Source organism: Aphanomyces invadans, assembly GCF_000520115.1.
Source record: "Aphanomyces invadans strain NJM9701 unplaced genomic scaffold supercont1.4, whole genome shotgun sequence".
Classification (NCBI taxonomy): Eukaryota; Oomycota; class Saprolegniomycetes; order Saprolegniales; family Verrucalvaceae; genus Aphanomyces; species Aphanomyces invadans.
The window spans coordinates 1,719,754-1,721,851 of record NW_008580149.1 but is presented as its reverse complement, the minus strand read 5'-3'; the positions used below and the strand labels follow the sequence as shown (position 1 = coordinate 1,721,851).

At 48.9% G+C, this 2,098-nt stretch overlaps 1 protein-coding gene across 1 annotated transcript; it reads left to right on the top strand.

Moving 5' to 3' along the window:
- Positions 1 to 1,017: 1,017 nt before the first annotated feature.
- Positions 1,018 to 1,860, top strand: H310_02991 (hypothetical protein; the record flags this gene model as incomplete). The annotated part of the gene is made up of 1 exon (XM_008866711.1): positions 1,018 to 1,860. One exon carries the CDS (start codon positions 1,018 to 1,020, stop codon positions 1,858 to 1,860), a length of 843 nt encoding a protein of 280 aa, XP_008864933.1.
- Between the last annotated feature and the right edge of the window lie 238 nt (positions 1,861 to 2,098).

The following is a 2,098-nucleotide window of genomic DNA, read 5'->3' as shown; positions in this document are numbered from 1 at the left end:
AATTTAGACAGAGAATCAAATTTTGCAGGTACTGTTTACTTCCAATGACCTATGTCAACCAACTGTTTCTATTCAAATTTTATAACACTGACAGTATAAGTTTTCGTAAATTATCGGGTTTGACCCGTTTCAAAGAGGGGGGAAGTATTAAAAATATACGGTTATGTATTAAAAATATACGGTTATGTGTTTCATGGCCATCTGAGTGCCATCTTCATTTGCCTTTCCTGATGCAATTGATTTGGCTCTCCACCTAAAGATGAATGGACAAGTATGCTCTCTGATTAGAAGACTGTGTGGTGAGACCGGTAAGAACCGCTGTAATATCCCATGCCATATATGTGCGGGGGAGTTTAGCTCAATTGTTAGACCGTCGGTTTGTCGTCGCGAAGGTCGTGATGTCGATCCGAGGCTTTCGCGGAGTCCCTCAGCCATGCCATTGTCCACTCCCTCTAGTTGAATGTGGGCATCAATGGCAGCGCACGAAAACGAGCAGTGGACTTCGTCGAATAACAGTCGAAGCATGCAGGTGTTTGTTGCCAGGTAACTCACGCAACATCGACGATTGCCAACTGCCCCAGATCCAGCTGGTATGAAAAAATAGGCTGGGCGTTACTACAGTACCAAGGCGATAGTTGCAAAACTTCTCCGGAGTGCAGCGCTTCAAGTATAATCCAGGCTCACTAACAAATGATATATGCGGTCTTGCAGTATTTCTGATTTAAGGCACTGATATATGTGGTTGCGGAGTATTTCTCGTGTTGGATGATTGTGTGATGTGACTTATTAGGGTTCACTTCGATACCACTAATATGGGCTGTTTTTCAGTATTTCTAGTACTTTTGTGGGGGATTCACTGCATTTCTGGCTTTTTCAGTCGTTTTGACAGAGGGGGTTCAGGGACCAGTTGGAGTTACTCGCTCGCCCGGCACAGTCAGAGCAAGGGGAAGCTCATCGAGCACGCCCCATGGCCATCTTTCAATTTACTCACTTCGGTAAATTGCAACTTCCTCAGCCATGATCACGGCATTGAAGACCTTGACCATCCTTGCTCTCGCCACGTCGGCCTCTGCTGGTGGTGTTGTGAGCGTCATTGGCGACGCCGAATCCATCTGTGGCACGGATCAAGCCCAACCCGCAATTGCGTACAAGAACTCCGATGCCGCCAAGTACAAAGTGGGCCTTGCCACTGCCCGCCTCGGCCTTCGTGGCGGCTATTGTACTGGCTGGCTGTGGGGTTCGGAAGGTCATCTTATGACGAATAACCACTGCATTCGAGACGCTTCTACTGCTTCCACGGCAGTCGCTGAGTTCGACGCCGAATGCGCCACGGTCGACGACCCCAACAACAAAAAGCAACTCGGGTGCAAGGGCGTTTTCGTCTCCAACAGCTCGACGTTCATCATCACTGACGTAACTCTTGACTTCACTTTGGTCAAGTTGAACGTCAACCCTGGCATGAGCCTCACCCAGTACGGGTACTTGCAAGCCCGTGACTCCGACGTGCAGCTCGACGACGCTATCTACATCGCTGGCCACCCCAACACGTACCCTCGCCACATTTCCCATTTGAACGACGACGGCAAATTTGCCCGTATCACCAACACCTCCGTCAAAGGCTGCAGCGCCGACAATTTGGCATACAACGTGGACACGCAAGGAGGTAATTCCGGCTCGCCAATTCTTGGCCAGCGTGACAACAGGGTCGTTGCCTTGCACAACTGCGGCTCGTGTTCTCAGTTCGGTTTGGGCGCCAACACGGGTAACAAGATCACCAAGATCATCGCCTTCTTGCGTGCCAAGAACTTGCTGCCCAAGGACGCCGTGGCCGGTGGCAACTGCAAAGCTTCGACTGATTAGCGCCGTACAAGTCTGTGTCAATACGATCGTTTCAATGTTCTTCCTATTACCTTTGAATAATCAAGCAAGTAGCGTTTTGACGTTTGGGAAATTCCTGAACTTTGTCATTGTTGGCGCTAAAACGTCAAAATGACGTTATTATAATGTTTGGAGGATATATTGAGTGTTGAGTTTAGTTGGAATGCAGCGTAAAGACGTGCCATTGCGTTGGCGTATGGTGGCTGACGATGGAAATATA